Source organism: Electrona antarctica (genome assembly GCF_951216825.1).
Source record: "Electrona antarctica genome assembly, chromosome: 8".
Lineage (NCBI taxonomy): Eukaryota > Metazoa > Chordata > Actinopteri > Myctophiformes > Myctophidae > Electrona > Electrona antarctica.
In genome coordinates this window covers 53,938,472-53,959,671 of record NC_136789.1, presented here as the reverse complement: position 1 = coordinate 53,959,671, position 21,200 = coordinate 53,938,472, and the positions used below count along the sequence as shown (strand labels likewise).

General features: G+C 43.7%; 1 protein-coding gene across 2 annotated transcripts in view; it reads left to right on the top strand.

Moving 5' to 3' along the window:
* Positions 1-6,217: 6,217 nt before the first annotated feature.
* LOC306928189 (neuronal migration protein doublecortin-like) overlaps positions 6,218-21,200 on the top strand; it is a gene marked incomplete at both ends in the record, with an annotated part of 64,989 nt that continues 50,006 nt past the window's right edge. For both annotated transcript variants that reach the window (XM_079508119.1, XM_079508118.1), the window contains 3 exons: positions 6,218-6,581; positions 15,155-15,309; positions 15,967-16,152. In XM_079508119.1, coding sequence (XP_079364245.1) covers positions 6,218-6,581; positions 15,155-15,309; positions 15,967-16,152 — 705 coding nt within the window. The remainder of the gene's footprint in view (positions 6,582-15,154; positions 15,310-15,966; positions 16,153-21,200) is intronic.

The following is a 21,200-nucleotide window of genomic DNA, read 5'->3' as shown; positions in this document are numbered from 1 at the left end:
CATAATGGTCTCTCGAATAGTTTATTTAGTTTTAGTCACATTTTAGTCACCTGGAATGTTTTAAGTTTTGGTCTAGTTTTAGTCGACTAAATCTACAGTTGATTTAGTCGACTAAATCAAAGGAGGGGCCTTGATGCTGTGGTTAATGGCTGATTTTACATATGCTGAGAATAGCCGATCTACAAGCTCGCGACGCGTTGTGAGCTTGTAGATCGGCTATTTCCAGCATGCAACCAAGTGTAAAATGACTTATAGTGGATCTCTTGTCCACTAGTCCCTTCCTAACATTTTAGTCTAGTTTTTATTTGTTGACGAAATCGTCAGTATATTTAGTCTTACGTTTTAGTCATCATAGCTTAGTTTTCATTTAGTTTTCGTCAGTGGAAAAAGGTAGTCGACGAACATTTTTCGTCTTAGTTTTAGTTGATGAAAACACTGGCAGAGAGTCCTGAACCGATTCATTTCCCTGCCTGCCGCACACCTGATTTCAATATGCTGATGACCGACAGAGATAGCCAACCACGCAACAACACTACTGCATGAGGAGAGCACAGTACACAAGTACACAAGTATTGGCATCAATATGTATAAGTAGTTAATTGTGCTGAATGTCCCATTTTCTGTTTTCAAATGTATTATAATCTTTTGAAAATAGCCGATCTACAAGCTCACAATGCGACGCATTGTGCGCTTGTAGATCGGCTATTTTCAAATGGCCGGAATCTTTATAGGGCTGAAGTGGTTATATGTTTTGTAATAATATAACCCAAATCTATAAAGTAACAAATTAAATAATTGTTGTGGTGGAGTAAAAGTACAATATCTGGATCCGAGTTGTAGTGGAGTAAAAGTATTGGGGATTGGAAATACTCAAGTAAAGTACCAATACCTCAACATTGTACTCAAGTAACAATACTTAAGTAAATGCACCAGCCGGATTTAAACCACGAAACAAAAGAAACAGGGATTTGAATGAGTCAAAGTAGTCACCAGAGAGATGACATGACACAGTCATGCCATTCAGTCACCAGAGACACCTGAGATGAGTTAGATAGATATATAGATTAGACAATCGGTTCCCAGATGTATCGGCCGCTCCTTTTGTTTAAGAGTAAACGTGTGTGTTTGTATATCAGAGGTGAAAGGTTTTGTTTTGAGGCTTTTAAGGGTGTGGTCACACCCGCTAATAGGAGGATTGAAGAGGAAGTGGGTTTCATTTACGACCCTGCATTAACGAACGTATAGGTAGTCTCGCGTTACCAGACAACTATTCCACAATCTCCGAATGTAGATGGAGCGTGAATACCAATGTGAATACCAAACTGAAACGACTCGCCCCTTTACCAACTCCCCCCTTTACCAACTCGCCCGGGCCTACAGCCGGCGGCCTGGTATTCCTAAAGTAACCCAAGTAAATTATGCTTAAACGGTTAAACCTAACCTTATTCCTAACCTTAACCTCAGTAAAACTATGTCTAAACCTAACCCTATACCCCCAGTAAAACTATGCCTAACCCTAAACTTATTTCTAACCTTATTCTCAGTAAAACAAAATAAAGAATATAAAGAACCGTCTGACCGAGCGGTCGGCGGGAAAAATCGAGGGGCGAGATGGTTTAGGGGCGACCGTACCTGTTACCCCCACTGTGACATCACACAATGTTTACTGCTACTAAACAAACATTAAAAGTCCATATACCTGGCTCTGAACAAACATTCAAAGTCCATAGACTTGGCTCCCACTCAGTTTGTTAAAAGTGCTCTGAACAATCATCAAAGATCCATAGACTTGGCTGCCATATGACGTTACTTCAAAAGCCAGATGTTGGCGGGGCTTGGCGCGCCCCTCTCAAAAATAGAATCGTGTGGATCTCGACATTATCTATGACGTGTATAGGTCTCCAGATTTGAGCGGACCTGTGCAGTCGGTGGTTGCTAGAGTATAGCTTTGGACACAATTGGAAACAAGTCCCCTGGACTTTTTGGCGTCTTGACTGTACCTCGTTTACTGTTTGACATTTCTATCTAATAAAGTATTCAATCAATCTTATACCATCTTGCTATATAGTCTCTCTCAGGAGCCATGCCATGAAAAGGATATTTACAAGAAGAACGAAGGCCTGTCCACGGATGACCCAGACTCTAGAAATCATCTTTTTATTCAGAATCTGAATTTCAGATTGAGCAAATATGTCTCCCTATAGGTCCTAGAGAGACATATTTGCATCATCATTTATTCGTTGATAAAAACCTTATTGCTGATTATTAAATGTCCATAGAACACTATAGCAACAAATGTACCCTAACCAGGTCTAGCACTTTTAGTTCATGCATTGCAAGCAAGCAAGACATGCTTGCAGACCAATTGGACTGCACTGCAGTGCAACAGGCACACTCAAATGATTGTCTGGTTAATCATTTAGTCATCTCATTCCCTCAGCTCATGTCTATACTTCTATTCCAACACTGGCAGACCTATTTTTCTATTACATTTCCCCAGTGAGTCATTGTGGTGTCCTGAAAACGGAGAAGATGACATTAAGGATTGAAGCAGATACATTTTGATTTTCACCAGAGCGTCACACATTCACCACTGGTGAATGTGATGAACAGGCAGTAGAGATGCCCAAGTCTGACTGACTGTCAGGATTTCTACTTTAATACACCACAGAGCTACATTTCTCTTTGGGTCCAAGCCTTGTAAGGAAAGCTTTCAAAATGTATTACGGGTAGGGAATACGGATGTCCTGATCATGTTTTTTCTTTTGCTTTTGAGTATTTGAGTATATTTGTATTGAACACTTATGCCTACAATATCCAAAATCACAGACAATATCCAGTCTAATGTCGTGATATGGATATAATATTGATACTACTGTAGTTGATGTCCCGATCACATTTTGTTTTGCCTGGAGCAAAACAAAATGATTCCGATCATTGACGTGATATTCGGCCCCGATTTCCACATCACATGATCGGATCGGGACAACCCTAGTATTATGGGGTTAAAGGGACACTTCACTCTTTTTGCAAAAGAATATATGTTAATGACGTTTAGAAGATTTAGAACACTTTCCTGGGGGTCTTTATGTGTGTAATATGTGGTTTTAGATATTTTAGATCTTAGCACTGAGCCCAGTGTCTCTGATGTCATGGACACTGGGCTCACTTACTTCCTGGACTACAATTCCCATAAAGCTTTGGTGCACTGCTCCTCCTTGTGGATAGGGGGGAGCATAGACATATATACATAGACGCCTCATTTGCCGCTGCAGTTCATTGGAGCGACGTGTATCCCAATGAAGGCGGAAGTGCAGTGCTGAAGGCTTTTTTTTTTTTTAACAAATCTTTATAACAGTCATGACAATATACATTACAAAACAAGACAAACAAACACAAACAACAAAGTTATTAACAATACAACATCAGAGCCAGGGGGGATTAGATTACTAACAGAAAACATTAAAAGAGTGAACACAAAGCAACAGTTCTCCGCAGCTTTCTTATTTAGAAGTGCTGAAGGCATTTGCTGAAGGCGACTGCGTCGCTGCCCGAGTGACGTCACTCATGTGAATCCTCCATGTCTCTCGCTGTCACTCAAGTGACTACTGGCCAATCACAGCGCGTCTTTTCCGGGACTTATGTTACGCACGCGGAAGCTTGTCAAGCTTCCGCTTTGCTTCCGCTATTCTTCGCAAGGAATGTCGGGAAAATAGTGCCTTCAATTTTGACACACGCCTCAGAGCCGGAAGGGGCGTCTATGTATATATGTCTATGGGGGGAGGGCTGTCTTACTGAGACAACATGTAGTCCAGGAAGTAAGTGAACCCAGTGTCCATGACATCAGAGACACTGGGCTCAACATGTCTCGGTTCACAAGGTTAGACTAAATATATATCATTACGGGAAAAAATGATAATTTCCTCTCCCTTGGGCCTGCTGAAAGGTGGATTTTCAGGCCTGTTTAAAAAGATGTAAGTGATCTGCATTTTTTGAGGGAGGGGGTCAGGGCATTCCATGCCCCATGGGTGGCCGTGCTGTAGAGGGAGAATATTTGTGACCAGATATTTGATCATTAATCTCCATATCTTCTCTGAGTGGCCTGTAACTCAATACATCTGAGATTGTCTTTTTTTTTGTCTAATCAAAAATACCAGCTGCAGTCCAACCCACTCAGACGACGCAATTATCTTCCTATCCTATCAGATCTGAGACGTCTGCTGCAGTCTCTGTTCAACTCACAGAAACGCAGTCAATGATTGCGTGGTGGTGTCTGGCATTAAACCGATTGATTGGACTTTAATTATGTAACATAAAGCTGATTGATAACGACTGACTGAGGGCTGCTGACTCCATTTAGAATGTTACCGAACATTTCTCAGGTTTAGAACTAGTCTAACAGACCTATAGTAGTCCCGGTCAGGCCCTGAGGGAGAAGAGGAAAACTGAAAATGGTCTCTGTCAGGTGGAAACCATGTGCAAAACTGTTACTTTTCACGGTTTAAATTCAAAACCCATCAACGTTAGCAGTTTGACAGGCTCAAGCGAGCTCAAGTCAAAGTCAAAGTCAAAGTCATACGATTTGTCACACACGTTACCGCAGTGAAATTTGTTCTCCGCATTTGACCCATCTCTTGGAGCGGTGAGCCGCACCCAAGGAGCGGTGAGCTGCAGCCGTGCCGCGCTCGGGAATCATTTGATTAGTAGATTTGACCCCCCAATCCAACCCATTGATGCTGAGTGTCAAGCAGGGAGGCATTGGGTCCCATTTTTACAGTCTTTGGTATGACCCGGCCGGGGATCGAACCCCGACCTCCCAGTTTCAGGGCGGACGCTCTAACCACAAGGCCACTGAGCTGGTAGATCTGCTACTTTTGATGCTTTCTTGCTTGTGACGCTGTAGTATTGATGTACAAAAACAAAACAAAACACAAACCGTGTTAAAATATGGAGATAAGAGGTTTCAGCCCGGAATGTTCCGCCACTGCCCCCCCCCCCCCACACACACACACACACACACACACACACACACACACACACACACACACACACACACACACACACACACACACACACACACACACACACACACACACACACACACACACACACACACACACACACACACACACACACACACACACACACACACACACACACACACACACACACACACACACACACACACACACACACACACACACACACACACACACACACACACACACACACACACAGTGTCTGGGTCACAGACATGGAACTAATTGTCACAGGGGACTTTAACACCACAGTGGATGAGGATGTGTGAAACAAGAGCCGACAGGAAGAATACGGTTACAATATTTTCAATTGTTGTCACGCTTCCCCTTTCAAGCATTGTTAACCTGTAACGCATCCGTGTCACCATAGCTTTTAACCACTTTAACCATTATTTTAAACTATGTGCACATCTTCGAATGTAGGCTATAATTCTTTCACAGCAAACGTTTTTATTTAACTCAAATATTTCCTTCTGGGGGATCCTTGGAACTAAATATTTTCAGATTGGGGGTCCGCAGCCAAATATACAGATGATTCTGGGGATCCTTGACGTGAAAACGTTTGAGCACCACTAAGAAAATTGACAGGATTTAGAAGACATTTTTGTAGAATCTGCTCTCAAGTCTTAATGGGTTAAAGCAGGGGTGGGCGACTTTGAAGATGGAGGGCCACTATAGTTCCACACTCACTCCAGAGGGCCACATTGCATATACTGTTGTATCAAAAAAGCAGATCTACAAGCTCAAAACGTCTCGCACTGCAGCGCGTTTTGAGCTTGTAGATCTGCTTTTTTTTTGCTATATCTAAATTGAAATCCTGTTTTTTTTTGTATTGTTATCCTGAAAACTAACACGTTTATTTAATTTCAAATTAATTTAGTTACTTTTTAATAGTATTAGTCATTCAGCTACTAATATAGACTGAAATAATTAAAGCAGGTCATGTTAGCATGCTTGGAATTGTAACGGCTGAAATCAGTAATATATCAATATTCAGATATTAACCTGAGGGCCACATGCATTAAGAGTAGGAGGGGGACACATGTGGACCCCCCGGGCCGCCCGTTGCCCATGTAAAAGCAATTTACAATGTTTTTTTCTTTGTTTCCAGAGCCCCCCACCGGACCCCAACCCCACCCGGAACTACCACCACCACCACCACCACCACCACCGCCGCCATGGAGCTAGACTTTGGACATTTCGACGAGCGGGACAAGGCATCGCGCACCCCGCGGGGCGGCCGCATGAACGGCCTGCCCAGCCCCACGCACAGCGCCCACTGCAGCTTCTACCGCACGCGCACGCTGCAGGCGCTCACCAACGAGAAGAAGGCCAAGAAGGTGCGCTTCTACCGCAACGGCGACCGCTACTTCAAGGGCATCGTGTACGCCGTGGCCGCCGACCGCTTCCGCACCTTCGACGCGCTCCTCGCCGACCTGACGCGCTCGCTCACCGACCAAATCAACCTGCCGCAGGGCGTGCGCTTCATCTTCACCATCGACGGCCTGCGCAAGATCGGCTCCATGGACGAGCTGGAGGAAGGTGAGCGGATATGGCGGATTCGAGTGTTATCAACCCATATATAAGTATTGAATTACTTATCAAGACCATTTAATGGAGCCAGTAGTGGCGGCGGTGGCTCAGGGGGTAGAGTGGCTGGATGGTAACCACGCAAGGTTGCCAGTTTGAACCCGGGCTCCCCCAGAGTCAGTGTCGAAGTGTCCTTGAGCAAGACACCGAACCCTGAATGGCTCCTCATGTGCTGGTTGGTGCCTTGCATGGTTTCCGCCGCCATCGGTGTATGAATGTGTGTGTGAATGGGTGAATGTAATGCACAATCTATGTAAAGCGCCTTATAAATGCACCTTTTACCATTTTAGTAGGGTCTACTGGAGCGGAGACGTTGTTGTTGTTGTCAGCCATTGTCCGGCGTGGCGTTGGTCGCGTTGTCCGACTACTAATACTAACCCTAACAGACCTTGAAGAAAAGTCTACAATATATTCCCAGAACCCTAACCTCAGTCTTAACCGTCTTAACCGTAAGTCCCCTAACCTCAGTCTTAACTGTCTTAACCGTAAGTCCCCTAACCTCAGTCTTAACCGTAAGTCCCCTAACCTCAGTCTTAACTGTCTTAACCGTAAGTCCCCTAACCTCAGTCTTAACCGTAAGTCCCCTAACCTCAGTCTTAACCGTAAGTCCCCTAACCTCAGTCTTAACCGGCCACGTAAGTCAGTTTCACAACGTTTTCGCTTTGGCGGCAGCGATTTCACTTCCGCGATTCCTAATGGCAGCCAGTAGGCTCCAGTAGAGCCTATACTGGCTCCACCGCATGGTCTTGATGAGTAACCTACTAGTGATTCTGGGTTGATAGCATTCAAAGTGGGTGACACATAGCGGCATGGACCAGGGATTCTAGGAGAACAATAGGGTCTATGCACAGCACGGAGGCCATTTTGGAAATAACTCTTCCCACTTCCTTCACAGGTGTTACTGGTTATACTAATTAAGGCTCTGTTCCATGTAGTGTTCTACTTTATTTATTTATTTCAAGGACACCCATAACTCTGAGAGTGTACAAATGGAACCAAATGGACGCGTGAGGGTCCATTTGTATACTCCAGAGTTACACACCCGTACGGGGCCATTTGGAACCCACTCAAGGACACTTAAACTGAGACCCACTGGTGTAGTGTTTCCAGTGAGCTAACAACATGCACAATAGCAGCACCCTGACCTGACCCCTGTTTGACCAGAATGGAACAGACCGAGCCTTCATTATTAATTAGTATAATTGGTAACACCTGTGAAGGAAGTCGGAAGAGGCCCGGAAGTATAGGAAGAGTTATATCCTGTGTGTCTATATTACCTGATGTACGCTGAGATTGGGATGTATGTGCCTAGAGTATATTCCTTTTATTGGTGTCCGTGGCCGAGTCAGAGGCCGGTCTGGCTTGCCCAGTCTACGTGTCAAAGTGTCCTTGAGCAAGACACTCGAAGGACGACTTCAGCCATTTTCAACCCATCGTCCTCGCTGATGCTCATTATAAAAATGCTAACATTTGTCTCCGAGGAGGGCTGTGTGGACAGTCCAGAAACCCGTCCACCAGTGACATCATCGATGGGGAATCCAACCTTCAGGGTTTCTGCAGTGTTCACACAGCGGAGCCCTCCTATGAGACACAGACCGAGTAGACAAAAATGTTATCATTTTATCATGCATTAGTAGTGAGCACTGATTATATGAAGCTAGGTTGAAAATGGGTGAACTGAAGTCGGGGCTAACCCTCCCCCGCGCATTCATCTGGGCCACCTGAGCACCCAATTGCTGGGTGAAGCAATTAAAGTAATATCCCCTCCCCTGGGGACCGCAAAACACCCCCTGTCTCTCATCTCTTCATAACATGGCCGGTCTTCTCATCGGAAGGTGTGGTTGGGAACAGAATAGTAGTAGAGTAGAGTGTATACAACATGTTTTGAGTCGAGTCCGTTAATATTATGCAAGGTTTGGTCTGTATCCATCGTCACGGTTTATTGAGGAGGATTATCATCTAGCCCAGGGGTTCTCAACGTTTTTGGCCGGGGACCCCCGGAAATGCTTTGGCAATGTCTCGGGACCCCCGCCCCCCAATATAAATTGACTGCTACAATAACCTTAACCCATTTTAGGCGGGAACCCCTTTGTGTTTTAAGCATTATGTTATAATTTAGCTATTGAAAAATAGCAGATCTACAAGCTCGTAGCGCGCCACTCGGTGGCGCGCTACGAGCTTGTAGGTCTGCTATTTTTGAAAAATCGTGAAAAAAATAATATATATATATATATATTTTTTAAATAATTTGGGGACCCCCCAAAATAATTTGGCGACCCCCCGAGGGGTCGCGACCCACGGGTTGAGAACCCCTGATCTAGCCTACATTGACCCAGAGGGGTGCGTAGAGTTAGTCAGACGTCCCATTCATCCGACACCCATAAATCTGACTACCCAATATTCCGTCCATAGAGCCCCATACGAACCCTAACCTCATAGAGCCCCATACGAACCCTAACCTCATAGAGCCCCATACGAACCCTAACCTCATAGAGCCCCATACGAACCCTAACCACATAGAGCCCCATACGAACCCTAACCTCATAGAGCCCCATACGAACCCTAACCTCATAGAGCCCCATACGAACCCTAACCTCATAGAGCCCCATACGAACCCTAACCTCATAGAGCCCCATACGAACCCTAACCTCATAGAGCCCCATACGAACCCTAACCTCATAGAGCCTCATACGAACCCTAACCTCATAGAGCCCCATACGAACCCTAACCTCATAGAGCCCCATACGAACCCTAACCTCATAGAGCCCCATACGAACCCTAACCTCATAGAGCCCCATACGAACCCTAACCTCATAGAGCCCCATACGAACCCTAACCTCATAGAGCCCCATACGAACCCTAACCTCATAGAGCCCCATACGAACCCTAACCTCGCCTCACCAGGCTTTCCACCACCTCGGGGGGAAAGCCCGGTCTTTGTTTCAAAAGTCCGTATGATCCTGTCGGGAGCGGATGATATCGTTACGTCATGTTGTAGTATTGTTTTGTAGTCGACAGGCAGGAACAACGGGGCGGCAACTTCCTTTTCCCTCAAACCGATTTTTCTCAATTAAAGCTACAGGCTACGAGAGCTTTTATTGAGAAAAATCGGTAGCTGATACGAACCCTATCCACCAAACCCAGACCCTAACCCGTCCATAGAACCCCATACTAACCCTATCCCCAAACCTTAACCCTAACCGCACACAGAAGCCACACGCGAGTCTTAACCGGCCACATATTCGGACTAACGGGATGTCGGACTAACGCGTGTCCCTCCCGAGCCAGAGAGGGGGATAAGGTCAGCCCTCATTCAAGATAAGAGTATCCAAAAAGAGACAATAGTTTACGACAACAGGGCCAAAAACGTCATTATAATGAGTCTTTCCTTCATTTAGAGAGGAGAGTGGACACTAAGGGTAAGGAGTTGGAACGACATACAACACAGGTCTCTGGCCTGCAAAACAATATATAAATAGATGTTCACTGCAAGTGGCCGTTTGGCTCAAGGGAATCACATCCCATACGATCACATCCAATTGTTAAAGATTTGCTCACATAATTCACACGATCCATCTTGCTTAGGTCTAAGCTACAGTACCATTACCAGAACGGACAACCATTGTTGTACTTGGAGGCACTAGTCAGCTGGCGTCCAACCACAACTAAGCCAACCACAGCTATGCGTCTGTGTGTCTGTGGATACGACTGGGCCCAACTAACAGCTGCAACAAACAGTCATATGTAACCCATTCTGGGCGGGGACCCCTTTTGGTGTTTTAAGCATTATGTTATACTTTAGCTATTGAAAAATAGCAGATCTACAAGCTCATAGCGCGGCACCAAGTGCCGCGCTACGAGCTTATAGATCTGCTATTTTTGAAAAATCGTGAAACTGTGGCGCAAATCTTTGAATATTATATTCTTTCAGAGCGAACGTTTTTAACTCAAATCTTTGCTTCTGGGGGGCGTCCCTGGAACAACATATTTTCAGATGGGGGTCGGCGGCCAATTACATTATTTTTGGGGGTCCTTGACATGAAAATGTTTGAGAAATAAAAACATAGGTTTTTCAGAAAAAGGATTTAGAAGACATTTAGTAGAATCTGGTCTCAAGTCTAAATGGGTTAACCTTTAAACTGACCATATGATGATGACTAGGCTGATAATGATACGTGCTTCATGATCCGATTCAGCAGCAAGCTAGTTTTACACCATGCTATATAGTATGCTGCTTCATGCATGCTTCCAGGGCCTATATGAAGCTCATTTATCTGTAGTTTCTTGACAGCCACAGTTCCACTACCATTGCTCTAAAATGTTATGGATATTATGACAGAAGGACCCGATTTCCGTCAGTGCCTTATCCCATATCCCTAAAATTTGCCTTATTTTTTTTTTTACTATTTTTAAAAACATTTGTGTTCACACAAACAGACAAAGCTGGGCATAAGAGGGGCCCCTCAAAAAGACGTTTATAGGGATGAGGGGTAAAGAGGCACTGACCAAATTCGGGCCCAGTCTGTCTTTAATAAGAACAGAGGAGTAAAAGGCTATACACTCTCATTCTCACCAGCATCACAAGTCATTTAACACGTTGCAGATGTCTGGAAAGCACTGGAGAGTACTTCTTTGGGATTAAACCATAGCGTTGATTGGTTGGTTGACGTGTGTGTGTGTGTGTGTGTGTGTGTGTGTGTGTGTGTGTGTGTGTGTGTGTGCAGAGGCTTGCCTGGAAGGAAGGATTACATATGTCACTTTGTTGACAAAATCACTAAACGTACTTAATTAGCCGGGCTCTGCCAAACACTTGTCTAGTTCATTATTGTTGCAAGGATGTTGACAATTAAAGTGCTTTATCATCAGATAAGTACATACATGTAGAATTAACACAATGGCTTCTGGAGCGATGCTATGTCAGCGCAAGTTACATCTTCAATGACAAACAATGGAATATGAAGCTTTTATACCGTGTGTGTGTGTGTGTGTGTGTGTGGGGGGGGGGGGGGGGGCGTCGCCAGGTGTCTCCCCTTCCCCTGATTACCTCCGACTGCACCCTCCATTGATTGATTGATTGTTGGTCTGAAAGGAAGAAGGAAAACACAAAAAAAGTCTCGTTTACATTTGGGTCCGGGTATTCAATGCATAAACGACAACAAAAAATGACAACAAAATTCAATATCATCACACTTACGTTATGTACATGGGGTGGGGGGGGGGGGGGGGGGGGAATCACCTGAAAAGTGATAATTTCCTATTTCTTACACCAGGGCTCCACCGGGCGCGTCAGCGTCGCATCTCCGTCACCGTCAGGGAATGTTCCCTTTTTAATCAATGAAGGGTGGCTCCACTGCCCGCGTTGCGTTGCGTTGACAGAGACGCGACGCGTGCATTACAATTGAACCGGTGCGTTTTTTGACGCACGCGACGGAGACGCAACACGTCCGGTGGAGCCCTGGCGTTAGGCTTGAAAGGTGGATTTATTTTTTTAACAAGCACAGTTTTAACCAACACAGAGAACAGTTACACAGAGCCCAAATGTCACAATTAATTAAGTTATGTTAACATCTCTCCTCCGTGTCATCAGGGGGGTCGGCGAAAAGGCCTTTCTGTGTAGAGTTTGCATGCTCTCCCCGTGTCCCCTAGGGCAGGTACTCTCACAAAAAACATGCCGTAATCCTGGTCTCTGAACTACCTCCCTCTGGCTAGCCGGGGCGCCCGTTGGAGGGGAAAGGAACTGGTTGGAATAACGTGTTCCTTCCACTTGCTACCCCCCCCCCCCCCTGTCAGGTGAAAAGAAGCAGCTTGGACTCCTCATGCATAGAAGGAAGCATGAGGTCAGTCCGCTGCCCTCCCCAGGTAGCCTGGCTAATAAGCCAGACCGAATCAGCCGTTGGCAAAAAAAGAAATTGCCTGCCGGCGGATTACGGTCTGGAGAGGCTCAATTGTACGCCCATTTCCTACACCAGAGAACTGGTGTGGCCAATCGGGACACGGTATGCAATATGGGCGGGCTTTGGTACAGTGACGTTCAATGCTTGAGACCTTTGACTGACAGTAGCTCTGACCAATTGCGTCAAAGAGAAAATGTTTGAACCCGCCCCCCGGGAAACAAGATCCATACACAGCATCTCCAGACTCAAATACCACATGACAGTGTGATTTGAGTCTGGCTTATTAGCCAGGCTACTCCCCAGGGTGGCAGAGGAAGTGTAGCGCCCAGGATTAAATGGGTTGCAAAATCGTAAAAAAAATTAAAATGTTAACATCTGTTACTATTTTCAAAAACTGCCAACTGTTTATCTAGAATTAATTAGGAGGTCCATCCCTGTTTAAGTGTCATGTCTATTGGCCTTGAACCTTTAGACCGAGTCGTAAACAAGGTTTCATCTCTTCCATTTGACCTGTAGATGAAACCTATACTGCCATTAGCCCATGCTAGAAATGTTTACACGTGTACCGTGCGGCACTTTGGATAAAAGCCAACTACTAAACGGCGTGTTTTTGTATGACATAACTGCACTCTACTGTCCCATGTTAGCAGAGTGCTAGGCCTAATGGAGGCCCTCCGTCCATATCTCCACCTGTTCCCTTGTTTGTGCAATGAAATACACTCTTAACACTCTTAACAAACAAGACAAACAAACAAGACAAAAGATAAAACGGGAACAAATCATTTGTTATAGAATATTATATCCGAGTAAAGAACCTAGACTACATTAACAAAGCCCATGCTGTTTGAACACTAAGGGCTCCATTTTCGTCACCGCTAAACCCCTTATCCCTAAACGTCTTTGCCTTTTTTTTTTAAACTATTTTGAAAAACGTTTTTGAATAGTTCAACTAGCCAATCTACATCGACACATTGTGATCTTGTAGACTGGCCATTTTAACTATTCAAAAAATGTTTTGCAAAATAGTAAACTATTTTTGCAACTTCCACTGTGGACAGTCTCAACAGTCAGTTCAAAGATGAATGCTGATGGTGATGACGAGATCTACAAGTTTGGGCTATTGAGTCATTCAATAATATTAGTCTGTGATAGCTCCATATTACACTAGCCTTTCCTATATTCAGCTATTAGTGTATGTTCTTCGTCCTACACCAACATTAAATTCCCATCGACAATGAATGGAGAATTGTACGTCATCGTGTCTGAGCTAATAGGCATAGTGTCCATTTTACGTCACGATGGATGTACGATGATAAGAGCGCCCCTCACTTCACACAGGTGTGATTTTTTATTACACTACGCACTGGGGAGTGTAAACAACACCCACACGTGCTTCTTAAACTAGCTTCATTTATCCAAGACAATTGGGGACATCAGTCTGCTGGAAATAGAAATCCTCATTCTGTCTGGGTTTAGGGTTGTATACCTGGGGAAAACGTGTTATTATTTGGAAGCCTATATAACCGCTTGGTAACATTCTCTACTTTGATTGCCGGTGGTGTGGATATTAGTCCCCAGAGTAACCGTGCAGTTGCGCTTTAAGTTGTCCATTTAACTTCCATCCCGAACAATGCTTAAATGTATTATCCATCACTTAACGTCAGGGTCAATGCTGCTTTTTCTTAGCGATCTACCTTTTTAGTGCTTTAAGTATAGGCCTGTGCATCCCATCAGGCATTATTATGGGTTACTGGAGACGGCTGTGAAACCCTAGAGACCGTTTCTCCCACCAGCGTCCGACTAGCTCATGTAACCTACATTCCCTTGTAGTTCCCGTTGATGTAAACATTTCCTACAATGAGGTCGAATGGCTCTCAGGTGTCAAACAAATTGTTGAATGGCTTGTTATCGTTTTGGTTTTTTTACCCCTCCTCGGAGACACTCGGGTCTATAATATCATCTCTGTCGGGGTGGAAAACCTCCAAAACTGTTAACTTTTCACGATTAAAATTGGAAAAGTAGCAAAAGTTGCTGTTCTACAAGCTCAAAACGATTCAAGCTTGAGGATCTGCTACTTTTGAGGCTTTTGTGTGACACCGTATGATTAGGTAGGACATTAATTTACGAAACAAACAACAACACACAACATAAGATGTTTCTCCCTGACCGCTTGGGTTTGCCTTTTAGGCTTCGTAATCATAAATTGCACAGGGCAGATATGACAAATAACTTGAAACATTCAATAATTAAAAAAAAAAAAAAATCTTTCCAACAAAATAAGTGTTGTAAGCTTGTAGATCTATTGCTATTTCCGCTATTTTAGAAAAACGTTTGAACATTTCTGGGCATTTTTCAACATGCAAAACGATGGACGATTATGCTAAAATAATTGCGATTGTCCTCAAGGAAATTAGCCCTTCACTAAGTCCCACCCCAAAAAGCGATTGTCCAATGCCAATCCAAATAGTTCCAAACGGTTGCTATGCAGGTCAAGCTTTCTTCGCTGCTAACTTGCCTATTGGACAAGGATGGGTTGGGGAGGGACTTAGTGAACGGCTAATTGCGAATAGGTGATTATGTAATAATTGTGACAGACCTAGCAATAATGCTATCTTTCATTCCCCGTCTCAGGAGAGAGCTACGTGTGCGCGTCGGAGAACTTCTACAAGAAGGTGGACTACACGAAGAACGTGAACCCCAACTGGTCTGTGAACGTCAAGGCCTCGGCCAACCAGAAGACCATGCAGTCGCTGGCGGCCAAGGCTGCCGCGGGCGCAAACATGGAGGTATAGTGTGGATCAGTGTTGTTTTTGGCAGCAATTTTTGATTTTGTCATATAGTCTCTTTAATAGTTTTAATTTAGTTTCAGTCACATTTTAGTCACCTGGAATGTTTTAGTGTTAGATTAGTTCGTCGATTCACGTTTTTCCACTCACGGAAACTAGATAAAAACTAAGTAAAAAAAAACAAGCTACGATGACTAAATCTATTGATCGTCAACGAATAAAAACTAGAATAAATGTTCGGGAGAGATTAGTGGATCCAGTAGAACTAAAAGACAAGTCATTTTACGACCTTACAGGCATATGCAAAGGCACAACTTATGTAAATTGGGATAGCGTTTTATGTAGACATATAGCACTCTATAGTGTATATTTCATTAATTCCACCAGGTATTTAGCCTACGTATTCATGACGACAATTCTTTATGTACTCGATGTATTACCATGTTCTTGCTTACGGTAAATCGCTCTGGATTAAGATAAAAATGCCTAAATTGTAAATTGGATGCATTATAAACCAATAACTCGTCCAATGTCGTTTTAGGCGATCTGTGACTTTTAATAAAACTCGATCAATGTCGTTTTAGGCAGAGGATGAGTTAAGAGCGTGTTGCTAAACGTCTAAATTGTAAATTGTAGGCCAACGGAGGCGGGGTACAAAAGGACTTTGTGCGTCCCAAGCTGGTGACGGTGATGCGCAGCGGTGTGAAGCCACGCAAGGCGGTGCGCGTGCTGCTCAACAAGAAGACGGCGCACTCCTTCGAGCAGGTGCTCACCGACATCACGGAGGCCATCAAGCTGGAGAGCGGCGTGGTCAAGAAGATCTACACGCTGGACGGCAAGCAGGTAGGGGCCTAATTAATATCCAATAACGAGTGCTACAGGTGAAACGATAACGAGTGCTACAGGTGAAACGATAACGAGTGGTACAGGTGAAACGATAACGAGTGGTACAGGTGAAACGATAACGAGTGCTACAGGTGAAACGATAACGAGTGCTACAGGTGAAACGATAACGAGTGCTACAGGTGAAACGATAACGAGTGCTACAGGTGAAACGATAACGAGTGGTACAGGTGAAACGATAACGAGTGCTACAGGTGAAACGATAACGAGTGGTACAGGTGAAACGATAACGAGTGGTACAGGTGAAACGATAACGAGTGGTACAGGTGAAACGATAACGAGTGGTACAGGTGAAACGATAACGAGTGGTACAGGTGAAACGATAACGAGTGGTACAGGTGAAACGATAACGAGTGCTACAGGTGAAACGATAACGAGTGGTACAGGTGAAACGATAACGAGTGCTACAGGTGGTGAAAACATTACATAACTCCATACAGAGCGCACCGTGGCTCCGACCATTTGTACAACTGTAGTTAAATTGTTAAGAGTTAGAAATAGAAGAAGAATGGTTACAGACTATACTGAGGTATTTGCTGTATAGTGCTTATATACAAATGTATGAGAATATATGTGTGTATATCATCAATGTAAGGCCATGATGGTCATTGTACTACCCGTGGGTGCAACATAGTGCATGGAAAGACAGATTACGCTCAAAGTGCAGCAGGTACACGTACTCATATGGATGGATGAATATGGACAGCAGTGTTGAGTGCCTGTTCAGCAGCCTATAGCATCCTCCGGTGACGTTCAGGAGGACTAGGCCAGATCACAGCCCATATGGGGATGATCTTTACGTCATTTCCAGGACGTCTTACTCTTCCCCAGTTGAAATAATATAGCTTATTGTGGGCTACATCTGACTAGTTACGATATGACTTAAGTTGCTCTGGCCTCGGCCTCTCCGATTCATCCAGGGACGTCCATCTTCGTGGGCAGAATTCACGTTGGTTGAAATCAGGTGATATTTTGGCCCACAAATTAGTGACGTCTCGACTGGGGCCAGATCAAGTCAGACCAAGACCAGATCTGGCCCCAATCGAGACGTCGCTAATTCGTCCAGGTCCTGACCGTGCATGCTGGGCTTAAGTCTGTTTTAGTGTGACATTGTGATACTACTCAAATGCCAGTGACGGCATCGGCAGTTTTCCCACGTATTCCAAGCGGCTCGTGTGTGCGTGTATTCAAATATACTTGAACTTCAGAGTTGTAGTGCGTGTTGCGTAGCACACTGGCCATGTTCATGAGACTGTACAAAAGGCCCTCTGTTCCGGGGAAAACACTAAATACGGGACATACAACAAGGACTCAAAGCCACATAATAATAATAATAAAGCTCTGTGGGAAGGAAGGAACCCACACAATTCCACATTCATAGATCCACCTACACACACAGACTGCTGCTATCAGCTTCAAAGCAGAGTTGGAACGACAGCTCTCTACATGCTTACAATGGATATATATATATATATATATATATATATATATATATATATATATATATATATAGTCATACAGAGAGAGCGAGAGAACCACCTACACAGACTCTGCTAAAGCAAAGTAGGAACGATAGCTCTCTACATGCTTACAATGGCATTTATATATATATATATATATATATATATATATATATATATATATATATATATATATATAAACAGATAGCTTCTCACTTGCACATCCAGGTGGGGGAGGTGCTGGTAGGCAAGGTATAAATGCAGGCCAAAGAGAACTTCCCCAGGGAAAAAGGAAGGGACCGCACACTCCAGAGACTCAGGACAAGATTCAGTTATGCTTCATTTATTTTATTGCACGTCGCGTTTCGCCGTTTGGCTTCGTCAGGTGCTTGCATGTATGCAGTCTCTGGAGTGTGCGGTCTCTTCCTTTTTCCCTGGGGAAGTTCTCTTTGGCCTGCATATATATATATATATATATATATATATATATATATATATATATATATATATATATATATATATAGTCATACAGAGAGAGAGAGAGAGAGAGAGAGAGAGAGAGAGATCCACCTACACAGACTCTGCTAAAGCAAAGTAGGAACGATAGCTCTCTACATGCTTACAATGGAAATATAAACTACATGCTATACTGTAGAATAGATAGATAGTTGCAAATTGTGACTAGCATACTGTGCAAAAATAATAATAGCAAAAGCACGAATAAACAATATTACACGTCGCACAGCACATACCTGGAAACATGTAGGATTGGGAGGGACTTGTTACAACAACCACAGCTCATTAGATACAGTCTTTGGTCACCTTGATACAAACACAAACATACACAGCACATTAGCGGAGCCAGCTAACATGCTAATCATTTATTTAAACATGACATAAGCAATTCCACACAGTGAAATGCAACACCAAATGTTACTGGATAACAACTGTGAAGCACGAGTGCATATTTGGCCACTTATATGAAGCATAGATAGTTTTTAGTTTAGAAAACAGGAGGCCATCTTACCTTCAGTAAGTGGTTCATCCTCTGTAGCCTACTGAGGTTTACCCACAATGCAACACAACTTCAAAACAGAATGCATCACACACAAAAATAAATAAATTGTGAATATCCATGGCTGTGTTCCAAGTTGAACATAATTGAACTGTAAAGATAGTTTGTTAACACGAGAGAGAGAGATCCACACACCCACTCTGCTATCAGGATATATTTTCACAGACAGACAGACAGACAGACAGACAGACACACAATGACATATACAGCAAAGTCCTGTGTGTCAATTGAACTCTTTAGAAAACAGACCCAAGGTCAATTTGTACACAGAGAGATAAAGCGTCCCTCGGGAGATTACAGATGCAGTGCCGTGATCCCTGACATGATCATCAGGTATTGAATATTATAATCACAACTTGGGGTCTATTAGAGAAATGTTAACTCTAAAAAGTACAAAAATAACGGCACTCCATCGTTTAAGCTCAGCTGTGTACTATTACAGTCCACTGCAGTGGCCCAGCTGCCTGTAAGCATGTAATCATTACATTCGTCATCAACATACATTGCATTGTAATGTATATAGTTCAATCCAGCTGCACTCAGTGACCTGCCTGCCTGCCTGCATGTATGTATGTATGTATGTAATGTAACGACCGGCCGCCATTGTCTGGCCCAGTGTCTTTCTCAGGGCTTTGAGGGCATGTCCCGCCCTGCCCTGCTCATATCAGTCAGTGTATTGTCTGTGGGAGGAGTGACTGTTCTAGGTCGCCTTGGTCATTGTTGTGATGGATGGTCTGTTTTGTGAAAAAGAAGCCTCCATAGACTCCGCATCGCCTTTAGTTGTGCAATAAGTTGGACGAGCTCCGATGTTTTCAGCCTCTGTCCTTTGATCCTCTTAGCGGAGAGGCTGCACCTCTCCGTTAATTCCCCTGTTGCTCAAATGCTTTTGTTTAAAACCAATTTTGGGGCGGGAACCCCTTTTGGTGTTAGCATTATGTTATGCTTTAGCTATTGAAAAATAGCAGATCTACAAGCTCATAGCGCGCCACCGAGTGGCGCGCTATGAGCTTGTAGGTCTGCTATTTTTGAAAAATCGAAGAAGCACTGACACAGAAACATATAGCTTTTTCAGAAAACTGCCAGGATGTAGAAGACATTTTTCGAATCTGATCTCCCCTAATTCCCCTGTTGCTCAAATGCTTTTGTTTCCTCCATTTGACACCGTTTGACACAAAGCTGATCAGCCCATATCTTAGACATGTCGTTATCTGGCGAGGACTGTCACACGGCCGCTATACGTTCACACTGGGATTCCAAATCAAGGTTTACTTTTTGGCCTTTCAAACTTGCCAGATCAAGCCTTTTCTTTGATTGATTGATTGATTGTATGATTGATTGATTGATTGATTGATTGATTGATTGATTACATCAGTCAGAAATGTAAACGACACGTGGTACAGTCAGACATTAAGGCTTATGTAATGTATATAGCATTTTATGTAGACATAGAACACTATAGTGTATACTCATACTTTCATTATACAGATATTCTACTCTTAGCTAGCTTTTGATTCTGGATGACAATTTTTCATGTAGGCTATTTCAATTTGATGTGTTGAGGCCATGTGTTGTTCTTGCTTACCGTAAATCGCTCTGGATTAAGAGCGTCTGCTATGCTAAATGCCTAAATTGTAAAAGGTCCAGAAGTCGCAGGGACTTGTTTCCATTGTGGTCCTACTGTATGTATAATGTATTCAATACATCAACACAGCATAACAAATTAACACGATATAATACACATTTGTCATCAACAAACCACAAACGCTAAATGTATACAAATAAATGGGGGAACATTACATTTACCTCCCCTTGTGGTCTCCTGAGTCCTGATAGATGTCTGGACAGCATACGGTATCAAATTGTAAATTGAATCCCATTCCTTGTTCTTCAGACTGCATGAAACCAAATCAGATTTTGGGGCTGGATTTGTTTGGGCTGCCAGTCTGAGCAAGCTCGGGCCAAATAGTATTTTGTTTTCCCCCCTTTGTGTTTATTTAGACCTGAAGACGATTCTACAAATGTCGTCATTCGTCATTTCTATGTCAGTCGTTCTCAAACATTCGTCCCCCAGAAGCAAAGATTTGAGTTAAAAACGTTCGCTCTATAACTAAAAAATAAATACATCGCATGGATGCACCTGGGACATATATCTTCAGTGATGTTTCCTGAGGTCAACAGGGTTTCGGGTCTTCCAACATCATACCCCTCACTCAGGCGACCCAGCCGGGGTGATCAAAAATAGCAGATCTAAAAGCTCATAGCGCGGCACTCGGTGCCGCGCTATGAGCTTGTAGATCTGCTATTTTTCAATAGCTAAAGGCTATTGAAAAGGCTTAAAACACCAAAAGGGGTTCCCGCCCAAAATGGGTTAAGCGAAAACAGCAGATCTATAAATGGGGTAGCTGAGTGATTAGTGATTAGTCCGCCCGTCGGACTTACCGACCGACCGTCGG